We start from the raw sequence: 21,253 nt of genomic DNA, 5'->3' as shown, positions 1-21,253 counted from the left end.
TGTGGGCTCACACGAAATAGATTTTTCCAAGGCGGAGGTACTCTGCAAACCTGCCGGCTACCTTCAGAGATTTGTTCATGAAGCCATCCAGATATATCAACACAGACACAACTTCAACCGAGAGGATGGGTACAAACTGAGCAATCATTGGAAGGATGTTATTGACCAGGTAAAGTCTTAACTGACTGATGTTTTCATTCTACCTGCCTATGTCAGCTGTTATTTCTAACTCTATGTCTCTCTCTCTATGCCTTTCTCTTAGATCTCTCATGCTCACATGTCCTTTGCATTGCACTCTCATGCCTTTGGATTGCACTCTCATACTCACATGCCCTTTGGATTGCACCCATTGGGTTGCACTCCCTCGTCCAGGCGGCCGCTCACCTATCTTACAGTTACATGCTAATTTCTCACATTAACATCATGCTAATCTCCTACATTAACATAGCCAGTTCCGTGCCCTCGTAATGAAGGCCGCTCTCCTATCTTACAGCTACATGCTAATTTTTCACATTAACATCACTAGCCCCGGCCACTGCTTTATGACCCTTGCACTACACCCATTTCAAACCTTTTAAAACAATTGCCTCAGCAGCAGACCATGCTTTCCCATCTGATGACAGACGCTTGTTATGCGCCCGAAACATCGTGATTTATTTATTTTATACTTACGTGACTTTACCGAAAGAACCAAAGAGTATAGATCTTGATTGATGTGGATGTTTCTGGGACCTTCAATAAAATAATCATTACTCATGCTACATTTATGTAAATGCGTGGAACGCTACAAGTTCCCAAATAAAAACTGGCACACATTTCTCATTTCTTTTGACAAGGATATTGCATGATTCTTTTAACATGGATGTCTTCTAGGATCAAAATGTTTTTGACTCGAAAAAGAAGATCAAGCTAACTCTGGCTGAAGGCGTGGAGAACAAACTGACCAAGCTTCAGCTCCAGGCTCTCAGCTTTAACCGTGCCCTCCTGTGCATGCACACCAGCCAGGTGCGTACGTACATTGGGGTTGTTTTTCTCCTTTAACTAGGTGAGAACACAGGCGACGAGAATAGACTAGATGGCAAAGGTGGCCTTGGTCACCAAGGACAGTAGCATGAAAAGCAAAGTCCTAAATGTTGCAATAGAAATCGGAGCAACAAAACTACTCAATTACATAACAAATTGCAAAGTAGTGCGCACCATGAAAACTTGCTGTGACGAAAGTGAATAATTGTAATAATACTACTGTAGTGTCATCGACAGATGTCACTGCATGTTGTGTGAAGCCGACCTGTGTGAGGCACGACACACGCCACTCACACCACCTACATCACTGCAGTGGGAATGCAGTACCGGCCCTAGCGGGGGCTGGCTGAGATCGCCGATCAAGGATGGATGGCACTGCACTCCACGTGCAGTGCCAGTTTCTGGAGGTTAGGGGGCGAGAGTGCCAGGGACGGTGCAGGGGTACACGGGGCCATGGCACTCCCATGTGAACCCGGAGGCCTGGTGACCAGAGGTACCAGTCCGGGGGCCCCATAGAGGAGGTTGGGGGACCACGGGACCAGAACCAGGTCCCTCTCGACGGCTCGAAGGGGGGGCGTGCGGAGTAAGCCCCGCCGCAGGCAATATCAGCCAGAGCCCTGAATGGGTCCGGCTGGCAGTTGCAAGAATCAAGACCGAAGCCGTCACCTAGAGAAGACCTACCCGACTACAAGACCCGGATCCGAGCCGGGGTCCGGTCCGAGATAGCCACCCCGTGTGAGTTAGGGTTAGTTAGCCCGGAATGAGATTCCTCCCTTGGGTAGCTGGTGAAGGGGCAGATATAACCCTTTATTGTTAAATAAACGTGTTGCCTCTAAGAAATTACTGCCTCCCTGGTGTAAACCACTACACTACTATTACTTTACACCATCTGCTTCACAAGTGGACATCAAAGATCCCCTGACGTCATTCGCAAGAGCAGCCCGTTGTTTTCCCGTTGTCAGGGTCCAAATTTGCCAAGTCATAAAATGAACCGCAAACTTTTCAATTGGGATTATACATCGCAATCATCAACACCTATTGACAGACTAATGGCACAGGTCACTTTTGCATCGAGTTCATTCGGCACATTGGGCTCTAGCCTTGCCGGATTATCCAATATTTCGAATTATGTACAATTGTATTCCCCAGTGCTACCGCGAACGTTAACACCAGCTACACGCTCCTGTTTGTACCACTTATACATTGCACTATCCAAGTCGATAAACTTTGCAGCCTTGATCCTCTTCTGCACCTTTTTGGAGCTGCTAGGATCCTCCAAGGTTAAGGCATGCTTCTTAATCTTCTCCCAGGCCTTTCTTGATGTCAAAGCTGCTTGATTTTATGTCAAACTCTTCACACACCATACGCATTTGTAGTGAGTCCAACTGAGTCGCAGACGTTGTCTTGGGAGCAACACGTTTTATTCAACTCTTCACAATATACTCCCGGCTATTAACACAACACACTCTCGGGTGGTGACCACCCAACTAACCACGCTACAGTGGAACTAGACATGGTTCCACTATCCCGGTCCGGGACCCAGCTTGTGGTTTCTTCACTCTTGACGTGGATCTCCTGCCTCTCCAACAGTAAGAACCCCGAGCCCCTCACAGGGCCCCCTTATATCGGGCCGGGCTGGGGTTGGCTCCACCTCTCGCCCCGCCCACCTTCTCGATCTTTCTCGCCCTTGCCCGAAGGCTCTCGAGAGTTCTTCCCGGACCATGTGACCACCCATTAGTCCCCTCCATCGGTGGCCCCCCCTCCAGTATCATCCGGTCACATGTCCCCAGGTCAGCCAGAGTATCATGCCCCCAACGTAACCCCAGCTGGCTGACACTCTCGTTCTCTCCACGGCAGCCCACACTGCACGCTGTGCGTGGCCATCGCGCTTAACCAGCGCTCACCCAAGCTCCCACTAGGGCTGGTACTACACCCCGTGTCCGGGGTGTACACACAACAGTATACATCCCGCCGTGGCCTCACAAGCCCGGCACCACAATGTGACATTCCCAGTGACTACACAGTGACACACCTGCATTCATTCTATCCAAAACTTAGACTTTGTCTCACAGACTAATGGTTTTATACTTCAGTCCCTTTCTATTACTTCTTGAGGTAGGTGTAGACGATGTTTCTGAGAGGGTTGGCTTGCACAGACTGCATAACCAAGGTGAAGTCCAAAGCAACCGGTTTGCAGTAACGCTCACCATGTGCACCGCCACTAGACTGAGTAATTGTTTTGGTCGTTGTGCGCGGCATCGCTCCACTTGTATGCCGAAATTCGGTACGGCAATTCGGCTCATGGGGAATATCTCATTGTATATATGCCGAAACCACAGCCGTGCCGAATTATCCCCAATTACAAATGATCAAATACCAAAATAATAAGGTTTTACTGTAAAACTGATTCTGGTCTCCTGAGGTATCACCCTGTTAAACAAAATACACCTCAAACTTGAATCTATATGTTAAATAGAATTGCAAAAGCGTTGTGCCCTTCTGTGCATGTGTAGCATCGGAAATACATAGCACACACCGCCCTGTGTATACTTACCTGTAGTTGCGGGCATTGGTCTATAGGGGGTGCCACCCTGAGCTAGAGAGAGAGAACCGGACCGTTGAGAGGCCGAGTTCCCCCCCTGACCCCAGGTGAAGGGTTGGGGGGTTATTCCAGAGCCCCCTGGAAGGTTCCAGAAAGGGGGCGGTACCTCAGAATGGTTCGAGACAGTGCTCTGAAGACGAAATATATAGAAGACCAGCTAGGCTAAGTACCTGGGACCCGGAACTCCGATGTCATTTTAAGGGCCGGGGCCGAGCGCGGACCAGTGGTTGGGACCCGCACCTTAGCTGGGTCGGGTCAGCATAGCCTCCCCTAGGGTCACCCTTAGCCGGAGGACTCGGAGCCCTTAGCCCCAGTGATGGAGCACGTCAGCCCGGAGGCCATTCCTCCCCAGGTAGTGGGAGTAAAAGGGGCTTCTTGTTAAGATTTAAATAAACCGTGTTGCCTCTAAAGACTACATCTCCAGTCTCCATGGAACCAACTACACATGCAGGTGAAAGTACTGGGGAATTGTTTGCTGATTTTGGATAATCTTTCGTGTTATTGACCCCGATATAATGAGTTACACTTTTTTTTATCAACCTCGGATGGGCCAAGTTAACCAACATCCACCGATTGAACTCGCAACCTTGCGATTGCAAACCCCCCTGGCTGTACCGCTGAGCAGCCTGGTTTGAAAATGTGTGCTCAAGGTGCTCCTGCATCTTTTTGCAAACCCTGTTGCTGTTTATGAGCTGGGTCACGTGATGACCGACGCATACTTTTGAGCTGCCTAAGAGTCGGCGCTCGCCAAGTGATGGGATGGTGTGCCGTTGATGTTTCTTAGTGTAATTTGAATGCCCCTTCAGGTGGAACAGTGCCAGAAGATGGTGTCGTCTCTAAAGAATCAATGGCCAGACCATCCGCTGCCCCCACTGATCTTGGCTGCTCAGTATGTCAGAGAAAAAAAGCAAGAAAAGGCCATACAGGCTCTGGAGGTAATATACCACTATCACAGGCAATATACCACTATCACAGGTATTATACCACTATCATAGCTAATATACCACTATCACAAGTAATATACCACTATCACAGGTAATATACCTCTATCACAGGCAAAATACCACTATCACAGGCAATATACCACTATCACAGGCAATCTACCTCTATCACAGGTAATATACCACTATCACAGGCAATATACCACTATCACAGGCAATCTACCTCTATCACAGGTAATATACCACTATCACAGGCAAAATACCACTATCACAGGCAATATACCACTATCACAGGCAATAAACTACTATCACAGGCAATCTACCTCTATCACAGGCAATATACCACTATCACAGGCAATATACCGCTATCACACGTAATATACCACTATCACAGGTGTAATGAGAGAGCGCCATCCAGTGGGTGCCAGAGGGTAACTGGGTACAGGCACTGTTATGTAATCGGCATCCAATCCTAAGAGGAAATAATATCTGGCCAAAGGTGATGCTTCGGGAACCATCGGGAAGGTTCCACGAGGGGGCATGGCTAGAGGCGGAGCCTAGCTCCGCCGGGGCAGGGGAGGACTCGTAGTTGGTATGGACAGCCTGGGGTCCGGACTGCGTTGCTGCTCGTCATCTCCTCTCTTCGCCACCGACCACGTGGCGGGTTCCTCAGTGAAGCTCGCCTCTTATCTCCAAAACGCCGCCAGCCAACGGCGAGACTGGAGGAGCAGAGCGAACCTCACTGGTGGACCGGAGAGAGATGCCTCGTCCATGGCGTTGTGAGAAGGGAAATTACCCGGAGAGGGAAGGAGAGGAGCTGTGGAGTACTACAGTTAATAAAGAAGCACTTTTGCAACAATCGTCATGGAAGTCGTTTATTACATTGGAGTCAGAAGTGGTCCTTCAATAGAAGAAATATTACCAGTTGCGAAAAATGTCTAAACATCTCAAGAAGAAGAAACCACCTGTCGCGTCTTCTGACGACGATGAGGTGAGGACCCAGGACCTGCCGACCCCGGGATCCGTGGTCTCGGTCATAGGAACCACAGCTGGTGAGGTCGCTGCACCGGAGGCGGTGGGCGCGGCCGCGGCATCTCCGCCCTAGCGAGCCGAAAACGGCTGGAGGAGGGTGGAGGAGCAGCTAGAGTCGCTGCGGACGGTGCTCCTTCAGTTGGTCTCGCTCGTCGTGACGTCCACGGTGGCGGGGCGTCCACCTCAAGCATCGCCGGGAGGTAGCGATTGGAGGTCCGAGGCTGGAGTCTCTGTGAGTTCTCCTGCAGAGGCGACGTCCGCCATATCAGGCGCTGAGGAGACGTCCGCCATTACACGCGCTGAGGATGCCACGCGGCCATTTCGGACGGCGCGGCAAGGGCGCGGTCGGAGCCCGCCATTTTGGACGGGCCGTGTGGTGCGCAAGGTGTCGGGGCCGTCGTTGAGGTCGGACGAGGCGGTGCCGATTGCACCCGACGACTCCCACATGTCAAATAATTTGTCGCGGCCGGCGGCAACTGGAGTGCCCTTCACTTGGAGATTTGAAGCGGCGTTCCGTTCGGTACGCTGGACAGAGGAGGAGGCGTTGGTCGCTCTACCGACTGTATTAGATGACGACGCCCTGGCAGTCTTCAGGTCTATCCCTCCGGAAAAGAAGGCAACGTTGCAATGTGCATATGCCGAGATGGCAGAAGTTTACGAGCCGCCTTCCGACACACGACGAAAGTTTATGCAACGTAGGCGAGGGAGTTCCGAGTCACCTCTCGCCTTCCGGAGTGTGCTGATAGCGTTGGCTGTGGCCGCCTACCCTGACGTGAAACAAGAGGCCCTCGACTCACTTGTCATGGACTGTATGCTGGCTCTGGCGAGGGACATGGGGGTGGTTTTGCCTGCGTGTGGCCACGATGTACAATTATCCCGATGGGCCGCCAGATGTCTTCACTGCTCACGAGAGCCTGCAGCGGTGGTCTCAAATATCGGCATGGACGCGTGAGGACTGGGGGGCACAAAGGCCGCCCGTGACCTGCTACCTATGTGGCCGGCTCGGACACTTCGCGAGGGAATGCCGGAGTCGCCCTCGATCTCCGACTTCGGCTGCTGCTCCGGCTCCTGCTGCCCCTCCGACGGCTCAACCTCCACCCCCACAGGCGAGTCGGTACACGTCGGACACCCGGCCCATTTCGCAACCTCATGCATCTTATGACACGGAGCTCGTTCGTTCACAGCACGGTTCGTATGTTGACACCATGCAATCAGGTTCAGTTACACGGGGTTGGGCTAATTCGGTGACACAATGGAATAAATTAGCGCGTCACATGGTCGCGGCGGCTGCGGGATCCTCGGCGGTGCCTGGTTCGATACAGGGAGTAGACGTTCGCATCTTAGTGGACACGGGGGCTTCCGCTACTATTATTTGAGACGTTATTTTTCAATTGCTGTCGACCCCTGTTACTCAAATCCGCCCGGTCATTGACGCTTGTGTTGCAGCGAATGGGGGTAGCATGGGCATCATTGGGCAGGTGGAAGCCCGCATTGTCATCAGTGATGTTGCTGTATCGGGACCGGTTCTGATTTTTAGGTCGTTGGCTGTGCCCTGCTTGTTGGGTACTGATTTTCTTAGATGGATGCCCGTTAAGATCCTGGTAGATCAGGGTTGCTTGGAAATGCCCTCGGGTCGCAAATTGTTTTATTTTATTGTCGCCATTGTTGCGTTCGTCACCGAGCGCTGCTGTACAAGCCCTCTTTGATGTCGCAATCGAGATTCCGCTGGGATCCCAAATGCTGGTGCCGTTGCGTTATCGTAAGGGAATCTGATGTGTTTCTTCGATGGCTGGGGTCCTTCTGACCCCGTCTAATGCTGCGACCCGGGGTCTGGCGCTTGTCGGCGCACAGACAACTCTAAGCCAGCCCCGTTCTTGCAGATACTTAACGGGGGGCCCGAACGCTGTTGTAGTTCCCGCTGGTACGGTGTTGGCTCATGCCACCACTGCGTTTTTGGACCGCGACGAGGCCGAGCTGCGCCCCTTGGTGGGAGCGGCTCACCCCTGTCATTGCGGATGATCGATGTGTGTTAACTTCTATGCGAGTTTTTGGACGTATTTAGTAAGAATGAATTCGATCTGGGTCGTACATCCCTGTTGTCTCATCATATTGATACGGGTGAGGCCAGCCCTATTTGTCAAAATTCGCACCGGTTGAGCCCGGTGGAGAAGGAACATGTGCAATGAGCGGTCAATGACATGCTGATCGCCGATATTATTTCCCCGTCTAATAGCCCTTGGGGCACGCTCGTCGTGCTTGTCAAAAAGGATGGTAACCTCAGATTTTGCGTTGATTTCCGCAAATTGAAAAAAGTTTCGGTGGCCGACGCATATCCGCTCCTGCGCATGGACGACTCCCTAGACGCCTTGTCCGGGGTGCGATATTTTTGCACTCTCGATTTGTCTTCGGGGTTTTGGCAACTACCCCTGGACGACTCGTCTAAGCCGAAAACTGCGTTCCGCACACCCCAGGGACTCTTTCAGTTCAATTACCGTCCGATGGGCTTGAATTCGGCTCCGGCTACCTTTCAACGTTTGATGGAGCTCGTCTTGACCGGCCTACAGTGGGACACTTGTCTTATTTACTTGGACGATGTTATTGTTTTTAGCCGCACTTTTGATGAACACCTCCGGCGTTTGTGCTCCGTTTTCGATAGAATGCGCTCTGCTAACTTGAAATTTAAATTGGCTAAATGTCACTTGCTGCTAAATTCGGTGCGTTATTTGGGTCCCATTGTCACCTCTGAGGGCATCGCCACGTACCCGCAAAAAACTGCCTGTGTTCGCGACTGGCCTACCCCCCGTGTGTGTGGGTGATGTGCGCAGTTTAGTCAGATTTGCGTCATTACCGTAGGTTCGTGCCGCATTTTGCTACGGTCACTAAACCCTTGCACGCGTTAACAGCTAAAAATCTGAGATTTTAAATGGGGTCCAGAGGTAGAGGCTCCGTTTTTGGCCCTCAGCGAACAATTGTCTGACACGCCCACGCTCGAGTATCCAGATTTTACTCTGCTATTTATCCTTGACACCGATACGGGCATCGGTGCCGTTCTATCTCAAGTTAAAAAGGTGGTCGCGTACGGCAGCCGTGTCCTTTCCCCGGCAGAACGTCGTTATTGTGTCACCCGGAGAGAACTTTTGGCCATTGTTTATTTCGTCCGGCAATACAGGCCTTACCTCAGGGAATTTGTTGTTCGCACTAATCATGCGGCCCTCCAATATTCCTTGAAAGTCGAGCAGCCAGCTGGCCAACTGTCTCGTTGGCTCGAGATCTAACAGGAATTATATTTCAGTGTGGTGTATCGTAAAGGTTCTCGACATTGCAACGCGGATGCCCTGTCGTGATTGCCGCAGTCTCTTCGTTGCCCGTGTTTGTCTGGGATGAGCCGTTGTGGACCCGTTGTGTCACAACCGCGTACTGTCATGTCTGCGGTAGCCGGTTCGAAACCTCCGGATATAGATGCGTCGGTTGACTGTGTTGCAGCTTCCGCGCTCCGTGTGGGTGCGCGAGCAGCTGCTGGATGACTCCTTAGGGAGTTTGCCGCGTCAGGCTGAGCTCGCACAACCAGTTCTCGCTTCCAGTGATGGGGGCCGGTTGATTCTTCATGACGGCCTTTTGATGTGGAGAGAGGAAATGCTGGATCGCTGGCGAGTTGTTCCCGTTTCTCTCCGTAACGGCTTGGGTTGCGCGCTGCACGAGGAGAAGTTGTTGCACCTTGGCGTCCAAAAATCATTGTTAACGTTGCAGCATGATTATTATTGGCCGGGGATGACAGCCGACGTTTCCAAATGGATTCAATCCTGTATAGAATGTGCTCAGAGGAAACCGCCGCAGCGGAAATGTCATCTGCCGCTGCAATCTATTTCGGTTTCGCGTATTAACAAACTGGTGGCACTCGAGGTCCTTGGGCCCTTTCCGGTCACTAATAGGGGTAACAAATTCCTTTCGGTGGGTGTGGAATCTTTTTTCGATGGCCGATGGCTTGGCCGCTGCCGGATCAGTCGGCGGCCTCCATTGCCGACGCGTTTTTGTATGGGTATGTAATGGACAAAGGTGCTCCCGAACAGCTGCTTACGGACCAAGGTCGGAACTTCTCCTCTAAGTTGTTGCGCGAGGTCTGCGACGCATTGGGCACTAAGAAAATCAGAACGTCACCGTACCACCCTCGGACAGATGGGATGGTCGAACGTCTGAACAGAACTTTGTCCACCATGCTCTGTAAGACGGTGGATTCCAAACAAGCTGATTGGGATTTACATGTGGCGAGCGTGCTTGCTGCGTACAGGATGGCCCCGCACGCTTCTACGGGATTCTCGAAATATTTCCTTATGGGTGGGAAAACGTACCCCCTATAGATACCCATTTGGGAGCACCGATTGATAACGTTAAATCTAAACTGCCGGAACATGTTCGCGATTCCTTGCGACGTATTTCCAAGGCCCGGGAGGCAGCTAGGATGAACACCGCCAAGACGCAGGTGCGCAATGAACGTTATGCGTGCAGGTCTGCAATGACATGTTGTGGTCCATTGGCGACAGGGCTTGGCTTCATTGTCCTCAGGTGCCCGTTGGCACCTCACCTAAGTTGCATAAGCCCTGGCAGGGACCTGTGGAGGTCGTCGAGATTAAACGTCCGCAGTGTGTGCGTATCCGGGCGGGCAGACGGCGTTAGTTCGTCCATCCCTCTCGGTGGAAACCGTTTATCCCTCCGCGTGTTGCTCCTTCATCTCCAAAAATTGGACTGCCAGGGTCTGACGTGTCTGATGGACCGGGGGCGGTGCTGTTACAGGATGAACTCCCGAAGGATTCTGTTTTGCCACCCACAGCATCCGAACCTGTGACTGCCGATGCGGGCTGTGACCTCGCCCGGGCCGGCCCTACTGCGGTGGAGCCTTCTGCTCCTCCGTCGCTTGTCCTGCCGCCCGGCGTGCCGGTCCGGCGTCACGGACTCGCTCCAGGATGCTGCGATTTCGTTGAAGTCGCCCATGTTGTTACCCTTACATCCCTACCTACGTTGACGGATTCGTCCCATGTTATTTTATCCCTTGTTATGGGTTGCATGTTTTTATGGGATTTTCATCCCTTTTTGGGACCAACCCTCCTAACTCGCACCACGAGTTCTCCTGTGTTGCGTCTCTTCATTACTTATATGGGTTTTATCTCTAGCCGGGACGGGGGGGGGAGGGGTGGTGATGTAATGAGAAAGCGCCAACCATTGGGTGCCAGAGGGTAACTGGGTACAGGCACTATTATGTAATCGGCATCCAATCCTAAGAGGGAATGATATCTGGGCCAAAGGTGATGTGCGGAGTCGAGAGAGATGCTTCGGGAACCATCGAGAAGGTACCATGAGAGGGCATGGCTAGAGGTGGAGCCTAGCTCCGCCGGGGAAAATATCAGCAGGGGCAGGGGAGGACTGGTGGTTGGTGTGGGCAGTCTGGGGTCCGGACTGCATCGCTGCTCGTCATCTCCTCTCTTCGCCACCGACCACGTAGTGGGTACCCCAGTGAAGCTCGCCCTTCTCTCCGGCACGCCGCCAGCCAACGGCGAGACTGGAGGAGCAGAGCGAACCTCGCTGGTGGACCGGAGAGAGATGCCTCGTCCATGGCGTTGTGAGAAGGGACATTGCCCGGAGAAGGAATTAGAGGAGATGTGCAGTACTACAGTTAATAAAGAAGCACTTTTGCAACAGTTGTCGTGGAAGTCGTTTATTACATTGGTAATATACCACTATCACAGGTAATATACCGTTATCACAGTGGTGTCCAGTGTGCGGATGTCAAAGCATGTTCAGTGTATGGTCTGGTTAAACCGTCACCATTATTCAAGTCAAGAGCAGCAACGACATTTAAAAACCACCTTTCCACTTAATTGTCCAGCTGATATAAGATCAGAAATAGAATATTTTTGTTCAATAGTACTGTGGGGGTCGCTAGCCCCCGAGATCCCTCCCTCGATAATACTAACGGCCGGACTAACATCATCAATCGCCCCCCCGCTGCTAAGCGAACCGCCGCTAGGCTCCTCACCCAGGGTGTGGGAGCCGTCACCCGAGGATTCCCCTCCACCGCGGGTCCGCGTAGCAGGCATGGATAACCACGCACGCGCACACCCACACACAGCTCTGCACGGCACTCACCCAACCCTGACCACTCACGTTAGGATCGCGCACCTGTGTTACACACGTCGTGAACGTGCGCGCACACACGCATACAGCTCCACACGCGATACCCACTCCTGCGCCGCTCTGCGCCGCGCTGGCCGCCCACGTTACGATCGCGCACCTTGGGCACGCCGATTACGCACGCCGAGAGCTTACGCAAGTAACGAGCGCACGCAAGCGGGGCACACGCCGACACGACGACTCGTCCCCTCCCCCACTCGCGCGTGCACGTCAACACAAATATCGTACAAGGACGATTCTCCTCTCACACGGCTGCGTAGTCACGCCAACACACCAAAAGTGCTCTCCCCGGGCGTTAACGCACACACCTCCGTACCCGCACAATCGTACAGAGACCACGGCCTTTATGCGTACAACGACCACACACTCGCGAATGCAGTGCACGCTAATACCACGTTCCAAAAACACCCAACAACACGGTTTTGTTACTACGCTCGAGATTTTATTAGCCCTTGCTAACCAACCGAGCCACCCGTGTGTGTGTGCGGGACAGCAAGGCGCTTCTAACCCACACTCTGGTGCCGTGTAGCCCTATTCTATGCTGCGCTCTCTGCTAAACCGCTTTCCTACTCGTCCTTACCCCGAACTAACCCTCTCCTACGGATCCTACCCTCCGCTCTGAGGTGTTGTAAGGCGCGCAACACGATACCGTCTGTAGTCCTTGGTGACCTTGCGGCGCTCAGATCGTCCTGCAGACAATCTAGCGGCTCGCCCGATGACTCCTTCGTCGCTGACCCCGTGTCCAAACTCCAGAAGAAGAGAGTTCCCTACTGCCCCTGCGTTTTCTTTTAAACTATTCACATCAAAGGCTAGGCGCCCCCGTCCCGACCGCCTTGGTCTCTCGACCAATCCTGAGCCTAGGATTTCCCGCTCTTTTGCGATCCCGCCGGCCTTTGAACTTTCGACCAATCAGTCGTCCCGGGTCCTGATCCCAGCTATCTGCCTTGCTGACCCGTGTTTGTGTTTGTATGCGTTTCTAACTGCGGGGCTCTCTGAGCTCGCCGTGGTCGTGCGATCTCAAATCCGCCCACGGCGCCGCAGTGTTACTTGGCCTGGGAAGGGTCCTGTCCAATTCCCTGGCCCTGAGAAACCGTGGGGTAACCCCCCTAGGGGGCCCTCGGGTGAAAACTCAGGGTAGGTGACCCGACCACGAGGCCCTACGTGGGTGCGGGTGCGTGTTTATGTGGGGGGGGTGATGGGGGGCAGTGCGGCGGTGGAAGCCGGGCGGCTCCCTGGCTCGGCCGAGCGGCCCCGTCGCTGTGGCACCACATAGCCCCCCGGGGTGCCAGTCCCCGTCCCGGGTTGACTGGAGCACCTCGCCTGGGTTGCCCCCACGAGGTATCGCCGCGGGGTCCGCGGGATTCGCCCGGCCCTTGTGGCTGGCCTCGGGGGTGGCGGCTCCGTCTCCTGGGGCTCCGGCGGTGGTCTCCTCCTCCATTCCAACGGCTCCCCTCGGTCTCCGGCACCTGCGGGCTGGGGGACAAACTCAGAGGCGGTGGGGTTTAAGGGTCGCCGTCCTCGTCGCCCCCGGCCCCGCCCGGGGCCCCTCGGAGCCCGGGGCTCCGTGGGGCCCATATACTGCGCGAGGCCCCCGGGCACGGGGGGTGGGGGGACCCCGGGGTTTCGGGGTACTTGGACGGCGGGGCTCCCCCCCTCGGGGGCTGCTCGCCACGGCTTCAGTCGGCGGATGTTGACCACCATCTCCCGGCCCCTCTCTCCTCCCTGAATCAGCACCGTCCATGGTGAGATCTGCCGTCTCACAATCCAGGGTCCTCGCCAGTAGGTGGTCAGCTTCCCCACCTGTCCGGCACCGACGCGGGGAGTGTACAGCCACACCTCGGAGCCCGCAGTGTAGAAGGGGGGCTCCATACGGGGTCGGGCGCCCTGCTCTTGCCGCTGGTGCGCGGCCTCTCCGTGCGGGTAGGCTCGGCCCCTGGCCTCTCGCAGGGTCTCCAGCAAGTGCTCCATGGGGTGGCTCCCTTCCTCCCGTTGCGGCGGAGGGACACCGAACAGCAGATCTGCGGGCAGGCGAGACTCGCGACCAAACATCATTAGGAACGGGGTCTGTCCTGTAGATGTGTGAACGGCGGTGGTGTAGGCGAACAGGGCATAGGGGAGGTGTTCGTCCCAGTCCTGTTGATTCGCGGCCGCCATGCGTTTAAGCTTCCCGGCCAGAGTCTGGTTCATCCTCTCTACCATCCCGTTCGCCTGGGGGTGATATGCCGTGGTTCGGTCCTTCTGGATCCCGAACTCTCGGCACAGCGCCTGGAATAGTTCGGCCTCGAATTCACTACCCTGGTCGGTAATGACTCGTTCGGGGATCCCGCACTTAAGTACGTAGTTTTCCACGAAGGCCCGGGCCACTACGAGGGCTGTTTTATCCGGGATAGCCACCGCCACGGGGTAGCGGGTGAAGTACTCCACCGCTACAAGAATATATCGGTTGCCCCGGTGGGATCGTGGAAAGGGCCCCTGCAGGTCGATTCCGACCAACTGATTCGTCCGACTGACTCGGAACGGCCTCAGGGGTACCTGGTACCTCGCCGGCTTTTGCCCACACTGCTGACAGGCCCGGCAGCCCTGCACCCAGGCGGCCACATCTTGCGCTAATTTAGGCCAGAGATACTGGCGACGCAGAGTCTCCCGGGTGCGCCGTTCCCCATCATGGCCCCCGAGCGGGTGGTCGTGTACCAGTCGTAGTAGTTGGGGCCGCACATGGGCGGGAACGCAGATGCACCCCGGCTGCCCAGCGTCGGCCAGTTCCCTCACCACCCCGTTTTCTACACACAACCGGGCATACAAACCGCTCCAGGGCCCTGGTAGTGCATCCTTCCTCTCTCGCAGTGCCGCCTCCACCGCCGCCAGATCCGGATCCCGCTGCTGGGTTTGTCGCAGCTGCTCGTCGTCCAAGCCCGGGAAGGCGCAGCCGACATCCTCTAGGATCCGCCCGGTTGGGGTGGGATGATCCGTCTGTCCCCGGGCTCCTTCTGCAGGGGTTCCTGCGGCGCACACTGCACTCTCTCTCGGGGGGGGGAGTTTAGTTTCCGCGCGCTCCTTGGGTTCTGCTGCCTGGCGGCAGCGTCCCCCCGTGAAGCACGGGCAGGCGTCTCCCTCCCTCGTCTCAGCGCGCACCGCGGGCCGTCTTGACAAGGCGTCCGCGTTCGCGTGTGTTCGCCCCGCTCGGTACTCGATCTGCAGGTTGTACTCCTGCAGCTGCGCCAGCCATCGAGCCATCTGCCCCCGCGGTTCCTTGAATGTAAGGAGGAACTGCAGTGCATAATGATCGGTGCGCACACGACATTTCCTGCCGTACAAGTACGGTCGGAACTGTTTACACGCGAAAATTACAGCATACAGTTCCTGACGGGTTACACAATAGTTCAGTTCGGCCCCGCTCAGGGTCCGACTGGCGTATGCGATGACCCGCTCCGTCCCACCCTGCACTTGCGACAGCACCGCGCCCAGCCCACTGCTGCAGGCGTCAGTGTCCAAAATAAAATCGGTGGTGAAATCTGGGAAAGCCAAGGTGGGGGTGTGGGTGAGGTGGTCTTTGAGTGTGGTGAAAGCCGTCTGGCAGGCCTCCGACCACTGATAGGGGTTCTTAGGGGAGGTGAGTTGGGTGAGGGGGCGTGCAATCTCACTGAATCCCTTTACAAATCGACGGTAATAAGTGGCGAGTCCCAAGAATGACCTGATCTCCGTCAGGTTCCTCGGCCGCGGCCAATCCACTACGGCACGCACCTTCTCGGGATCGGTGCTCACCCCTGCCTCGCTGACTCGGTGTCCGAGGTACCCCACCTCGCGTTGCGCAATGTAACACTTACGTGGCTTGAGCTTGAGATGGGCTGCTCGCAGTCGCTGGAATACTTCCCGCAGCCTGGACCAGTGTTCGGACAGCGACCTACTGAACACTATTACGTCGTCCAGGTAAATCAGGCACTGTTCCCACTGCAAGCCCCGCATCACCAACTCCATCAACCGCTGGAACGTCGCGGGCGCGTTAGTGAGTCCGAACGGCAACACTCGAAACTCAAACAGGCCCATCGGGGTGGTGAATGCTGTTTTTGGCCGATCCTCCTCCGTCATCTCCACCTGCCAGTAACCGGACGCCAGATCGAGGGTGGAAAAATACCGCGCTCCTGCGAGACTGTCGAAGGTGTCGTCGATGCGTGGGATGGGAAAAGCGTCGCCGAGGGTGACTGCGTTCAATTTTCGGTAATCAACGCAGAACCGAGTCGATCCGTCCTTTTTCGTTACCAGTACCACCGGGGCAGACCAAGGGCTCGCGGAGGGCTGGATTATGTTATCGCGTAGCATATCCGTGACTGCCTCTTTGATCTGGGTCCGTTCAGGCGCGCCCACTCGGTATGCGGGGAGTTTGATGGGTCGGGCTGCACCTGTGTCAATTTGGTGCTTGACCAGGTCGGTCCGGCCCACGTCCGAATCGTGCTCACTGAACACGTCGGCGTACTCCCGCAATAACCCGCGCAGCTGATCGGCCTCCCCCTTAGGTAAGGCTGCCCAAGGCACATGTAACGCATCCTGCAGGGGAACAATCTCGGCTCGGGGGGTCGGGCCGACCCGCCAGGCCAGATCCTGGCTGTCCTCGGGGCGGCCAGGGTCCTCCGCCCAGAGTGCGAACACCGAGTCGTTCGAGTGGCGAGCGTGCAGGGGGTGTACGGTGGCTACCGGGGTGCGTCGTCGTATCATTGCCGGGGTACTGTGTGGGTTAAACACACGTATAAACAGCCGGCCCCCATCTGCGTTTACCAGTGTGGCTGACCCTACCACCCCGTATCGCGATGCCAACTCCGGGTGAGGAGTCAGCATTACCTCGCCCGATGGTCGGTGGGTTGGGTCGGTGGAGAGGGTTGCCACTGGCACCAGCATCTCGGCGAGAGGCCCGATGGTGACGGCCGACACCAGCGTAGCGGCCACGGGTGTGAAGCGTGGGCGATTCGGCTCCTGTCCTAGGAACGGAATCCGCTCCCCGCTGCCCTCCACCGTAGCGCATCGTTGCCGGGGCTGTACGTTAAGTCCCAACTTTTCCAGGAGGTCCGTTCCTGCAATGCACTCGTGGCACAACACACTCGAAACGTAGAATTCCTGTGTGCACACCTGGTTTCCTATGCGGACCTCTAGGGTGGCTCTCCCCAGCAGCCCCATTCCGGCTCCGCTCGCCGTGTGCAGCGCGCGGTCCGGTGCCTGCAGGTGACGCACGTCGACCCCGATCGCGCTGCAGTGCGCTGCGCTCACGAGCGAGGCCACCGCCCCCGTGTCCAGCAGAATTCGGGTACGCACTCCGTGTACCTCCCCTTCCACCAGCGACGTGGCCCCCGTGATCCCCGCCACCAGCTCCCGTAGCCAGTCGCCAGGAGTCACCGTTTCCGTGGGCGTTGTTGTTGGAACCTGTGTGGAGATCACTCGCTCGCCATTATTACCATTACCGTCTATTTGTATCGGGACCGCGTCGATTGCACCCCTAGTTGGTCCGCTCACTAGGAGGCGTTGGAGTTTAACCCCCGCGCCTGCCTAGCTCGGGTGATTTCAGGACAGTCTCTCACTAGATGCCCTCGGCGATCGCACATATAACATGCCCGGGGAGGGGGGGCGGCTCCGTAGTGGGCCCCCCGCCCACTCCCTCCCCCCCCATTACGCCGCTGTCCACCCTCCGCCTCTAGTCGGGCTACCCTCCCAGATAACCCTCCCACCGTGGCGCGTAGGTCCCCCATTTCAGATCGGATGGTCTCAACGGAGGATTGCAATTGGGTCATATTTTTGTTCGTTTCCTCGCGTACCTGGGTTACCTGGCCGGAGACATCCTTTATACCCGTTTGTATACCGGCAACCCATCCCGGGGTTGTCTCGCGGGACACTGGAGGTTCTCTTTCCCGGCCCCTTACCGTCCTCGCGAGCTCCTGTTCCTCCTCCTCGTCTTCCGAGAGCAGGCTCGCAATGGCGCGCTCTCGTCCCAGCCCCCGGAGCTGCGCGCGTTCGCTGTGAATTCTTTCACACTTACGTGCGCGCTCGACAAGGGTGTTAAAGGGAAGACGTGGGCAGCTCATGTCTGGCTGCCACCACGCCGTGCGAGACAGGTACCGCTGGATTTTCTCGGCAGCCAGTTCCTCAATAACCTCAGTTGCGTACCCCGGGCGTGCGATCTTTGTTAACTCGCGCACATCCTCGGCGTAATCACGGAGATCTTCGCCAGGTTGGCGACGGCGCGCCTCTAAGGCCGATTTTGCTTCCTCCTCGTCACGCGTGCCAAAACGCTGATCGAGTCGGCGCATCAGCTCCTCTAGCTGTGTCTGTGCGCTCGCGGGTAACGCTTCTACAAAATCGGCTGCCCGCCCATCAAGATTCATATTAAGTTGACGTACTGCCTGCGCGTCCGTCCATCCATTAATTTCCTTGGCCCCTAAGAGATTGCGGGCGAATGCCTTCCACGAAGGGGCCCCCCGGCCGGTAAATATCAGTCTTATTTTAGCGTGAGGTAACGCGGGGGTCCGTACCGCTTCCGACACCAATTTGTGGGGGTCGCTAGCCCCCGAGATCCCTCCCTCGATAATACTAACGGCCGGACTAACATCATCAATCGCCCCCCCGCTGCTAAGCGAACCGCCGCTAGGCTCCTCACCCAGGGTGTGGGAGCCGTCACCCGAGGATTCCCCTCCACCGCGGGTCCGCGTAGCAGGCATGGATAACCACGCACGCGCACACCCACACACAGCTCTGCACGGCACTCACCCAACCCTGACCACTCACGTTAGGATCGCGCACCTGTGTTACACACGTCGTGAACGTGCGCGCACACACGCATACAGCTCCACACGCGATACCCACTCCTGCGCCGCTCTGCGCCGCGCTGGCCGCCCACGTTACGATCGCGCACCTTGGGCACGCCGATTACGCACGCCGAGAGCTTACGCAAGTAACGAGCGCACGCAAGCGGGGCACACGCCGACACGACGACTCGTCCCCTCCCCCACTCGCGCGTGCACGTCAACACAAATATCGTACAAGGACGATTCTCCTCTCACACGGCTGCGTAGTCACGCCAACACACCAAAAGTGCTCTCCCCGGGCGTTAACGCACACACCTCCGTACCCGCACAATCGTACAGAGACCACGGCCTTTATGCGTACAACGACCACACACTCGCGAATGCAGTGCACGCTAATACCACGTTCCAAAAACACCCAACAACACGGTTTTGTTACTACGCTCGAGATTTTATTAGCCCTTGCTAACCAACCGAGCCACCCGTGTGTGTGTGCGGGACAGCAAGGCGCTTCTAACCCACACTCTGGTGCCGTGTAGCCCTATTCTATGCTGCGCTCTCTGCTAAACCGCTTTCCTACTCGTCCTTACCCCGAACTAACCCTCTCCTACGGATCCTACCCTCCGCTCTGAGGTGTTGTAAGGCGCGCAACACGATACCGTCTGTAGTCCTTGGTGACCTTGCGGCGCTCAGATCGTCCTGCAGACAATCTAGCGGCTCGCCCGATGACTCCTTCGTCGCTGACCCCGTGTCCAAACTCCAGAAGAAGAGAGTTCCCTACTGCCCCTGCGTTTTCTTTTAAACTATTCACATCAAAGGCTAGGCGCCCCCGTCCCGACCGCCTTGGTCTCTCGACCAATCCTGAGCCTAGGATTTCCCGCTCTTTTGCGATCCCGCCGGCCTTTGAACTTTCGACCAATCAGTCGTCCCGGGTCCTGATCCCAGCTATCTGCCTTGCTGACCCGTGTTTGTGTTTGTATGCGTTTCTAACTGCGGGGCTCTCTGAGCTCGCCGTGGTCGTGCGATCTCAAATCCGCCCACGGCGCCGCAGTGTTACTTGGCCTGGGAAGGGTCCTGTCCAATTCCCTGGCCCTGAGAAACCGTGGGGTAACCCCCCTAGGGGGCCCTCGGGTGAAAACTCAGGGTAGGTGACCCGACCACGAGGCCCTACGTGGGTGCGGGTGCGTGTTTATGTGGGGGGGGTGATGGGGGGCAGTGCGGCGGTGGAAGCCGGGCGGCTCCCTGGCTCGGCCGAGCGGCCCCGTCGCTGTGGCACCACAGTACACCAATGCGAAAATATTATTTTAATTACTGTGCTTGATAAAATCCATACAATTATAAAATATGCTTGGGGACTAACAATAGTTTGACTTGTGTTTTATATGTTTTCTCACTAACCATGCAGCAATCTATTTTATATGATGCTTGTGAACCATTCAATTGACTTTGTTAACATTATTTGCACATTTTACCGTGTGTTTATTCCAGGACTTTTGTAATCAACATGGCGATTCTATTCCTGAAATTGAGTTTACTATCGCTCAACTCTACCTTTGTCAAGGTTAGTTCCTGCTGCACACTGACAAAGGAGGGCATGTTTTCTGCTCGTATGGAGAGTGACACTCAAATGTGTGGGTAACAGGGTGGCAGCAGTGGTAACACTTGTGCCCCACATCAAGATGGACCTGTGTTTGATTCCTGACTCAAGCGCCTTTCTTTGGAGAGTTTGTTCTCCCTCTGTTCTGCATGGGAGTTTCCCTCCGGTTTATTCTCGTAGCTAAATAAACCTACGGTATAACTGGTATTAACCAAACATTGCAATGCTTAAAACAATTATACAAATTATTACTGGTCTGGGTCTGTTTTTGTTGTTGTTTCGCTACCTTGCCCAAACTTACATGTGGTTTTGACAAGTCGGGAAGAATGTATTGCACTTGTGCAATTTGTACTTGTACACTTTACATAGTTTATTTATCTTAGCAACTTGCTTACCTTTTCTCTATCTTGCACTCATGTCATGTATTGCATTTTTGTTGAACTAACTCACTTGCCCCTACTGGACATCTGTAAAAAAGAGCTTCACAATTACAATAATCTTAATTTCATTTATATAGCGGATTTTCATCCAGGATTTCAAAGCACTGTACAGGACATGGCAGCAGACACTGAGCATAAAAAATATGATATTATAAATACATTTTAAGAATCCATTTACGAAGTGAACTAAAAGCTTGATAAGCGTTGGTGCATAAATAGGTTGTAAGACACATTTTTAAAATGTCCACATACTCGGAGATATCTCGTGTAAGAGTGTTCCGTAGCCTGGGTCCTAGACGGGAAAATTGTCGATCACCCATAGACCAAAGCCTCAACCTCGGAATGCAGAGAAGAACTAATCTCCAGATCTTAGGGACCTTGAGGGGACATGGATGCAGCATGTCAATGATGTAGGCTGGGGCAAGATAGATTCCTCCTGCAGTCTAAATTAAGATTCAGAACATCGCCCCATACTGGAAAAAAAAAGTGTCAGGACTGTCCTGAAAATGTGTTGAGACTCGGTTAGGATTTCCAGGCATTTTAACAAAAATACATAAATGCATACATATCCATACATATATTTTACCTATAAAATATCTTTAAGTGGAACATCTCGTTTGAAAGGGTGTCCAGTGTGTCGTTGTCCTTCCTCG

General features: G+C 54.9%; 1 protein-coding gene across 2 annotated transcripts in view; it reads left to right on the top strand.

Moving 5' to 3' along the window:
• SRP72 (signal recognition particle 72) overlaps positions 1–21,253 on the top strand; it is a 62,512-nt gene that overhangs the window by 15,293 nt on the left and 25,966 nt on the right. Inside the window, exons 9-11 of one of the 2 annotated variants that reach the window (XM_078599057.1) lie at positions 874–1,005; positions 4,432–4,560; positions 20,052–20,124. In XM_078599057.1, the coding sequence (XP_078455183.1) occupies positions 874–1,005; positions 4,432–4,560; positions 20,052–20,124 (334 nt within the window). The remainder of the gene's footprint in view (positions 1–873; positions 1,006–4,431; positions 4,561–20,051; positions 20,125–21,253) is intronic. The other variant, XM_078599058.1, reaches the window with a different exon arrangement.

Source organism: Lampetra planeri, chromosome 12, assembly GCF_965212315.1.
Source record: "Lampetra planeri chromosome 12, kcLamPlan1.2.h2, whole genome shotgun sequence".
Classification (NCBI taxonomy): domain Eukaryota; kingdom Metazoa; phylum Chordata; class Hyperoartia; order Petromyzontiformes; family Petromyzontidae; genus Lampetra; species Lampetra planeri.
Note: the sequence above shows the minus strand (reverse complement) of the source record. Positions and strands in the feature narration are given on the sequence as shown.